We start from the raw sequence: 1,065 nt of genomic DNA on the forward strand, positions 1-1,065 counted from the left end.
ATGTGTTAAATTATATAAAATAATTTATTAATTTATTTCATTAATATTTCAAACTTTAATAGTTTGGTATTTAAAATATAATTATTTGGTCTCTAAAATTTGTTTTTTTTTATAGTTTTTTCCATTCCCTCTCTAATTATATGATCTTAAATAATTTGATTATATATAATGAGAGTATATTTTCAATTTAATTTTTATTTAAAATTTTCCTTGAAAATTCATTCTTTAAAAAGAATTATTAAATCTTAAAACTAAGTTATAAATCTTTGTTATTAATGTATAATATTTGTATTAAAATTAAAAATAATATATTTTTTATATTTATAAAATATATTGAAGAGGTTAGATTGATTAGTCCTTAATATCGTCGGAAACATTATTATTTATTGTTTATAAGTGAAAATTGGAGACTAAAACATTAATTTTTTCGGTAAAAATCGGGTCACTCTTAAACGGGTGATATCCGGATCCGGGTTATAAACCCGGGAATATAGGGTTGGTAGGAATCTCGCGCCAAAGACAATTGGTTCGTCGTTGTGCTTTCATCTCCAGCAGAACCAAGGGGAACCCTCTGATCTCGGTGCAGTCTCGTCGGACGACCGACTATGGAAGCTCAGGTGTCGAAGAAGCTTACGCTGACGCAGCAATGCCAAAGGATGGTGGAATATGAAGTTGCTCGGATATACGATTTTTTCTTACGGGCTCCTCGCAGTGCTCAAGAGTTCATGTAATAAGCTAGGATTCTTTTTTTTTACTCCAAATTCTTTGTTTCTAGTGGTGAATTTTCAGTTCGCTTGTGGTTTTTAATGATTTTCGATTGTTTCTAGGTTGGAGCTTCAGCGTGAAAGTCATATCGAATATCTTACTAATGGTCTCAATCATCTAGGACCCTCATTTCGTGTCTTGGATGCCAAGTAATTCTCTCTTATATGCTTCGAATGTTACTTTCATTTATTATGCAATCTTTGTTCGTGGCAGTTTATTTTTCTAAACGAATGTTTCATTTTTGTAAGTGGGTTAAACTCTACAAGTTTTTTTTTTTTTTTTTTTTTGCGCCGTTTGATG

The 1,065-nt window shown here is 30.4% G+C and overlaps 1 protein-coding gene across 1 annotated transcript in view; it reads left to right on the forward strand.

Moving 5' to 3' along the window:
• The first annotated feature begins 455 nt into the window (after positions 1-455).
• Positions 456-1,065, forward strand: part of LOC111481524 (protein farnesyltransferase subunit beta) — a 7,197-nt gene continuing 6,587 nt past the window's right edge. Inside the window, exons 1-2 of the mRNA XM_023126982.1 lie at positions 456-727; positions 828-914. Coding sequence (XP_022982750.1) covers positions 606-727; positions 828-914 — 209 coding nt within the window. The 5' untranslated portion in view covers positions 456-605. The remainder of the gene's footprint in view (positions 728-827; positions 915-1,065) is intronic.

Source organism: Cucurbita maxima, unplaced genomic scaffold, assembly GCF_002738345.1.
Source record: "Cucurbita maxima cultivar Rimu unplaced genomic scaffold, Cmax_1.0 Cma_Scf00007, whole genome shotgun sequence".
Taxonomy (NCBI): Eukaryota; Viridiplantae; Streptophyta; class Magnoliopsida; order Cucurbitales; family Cucurbitaceae; genus Cucurbita; species Cucurbita maxima.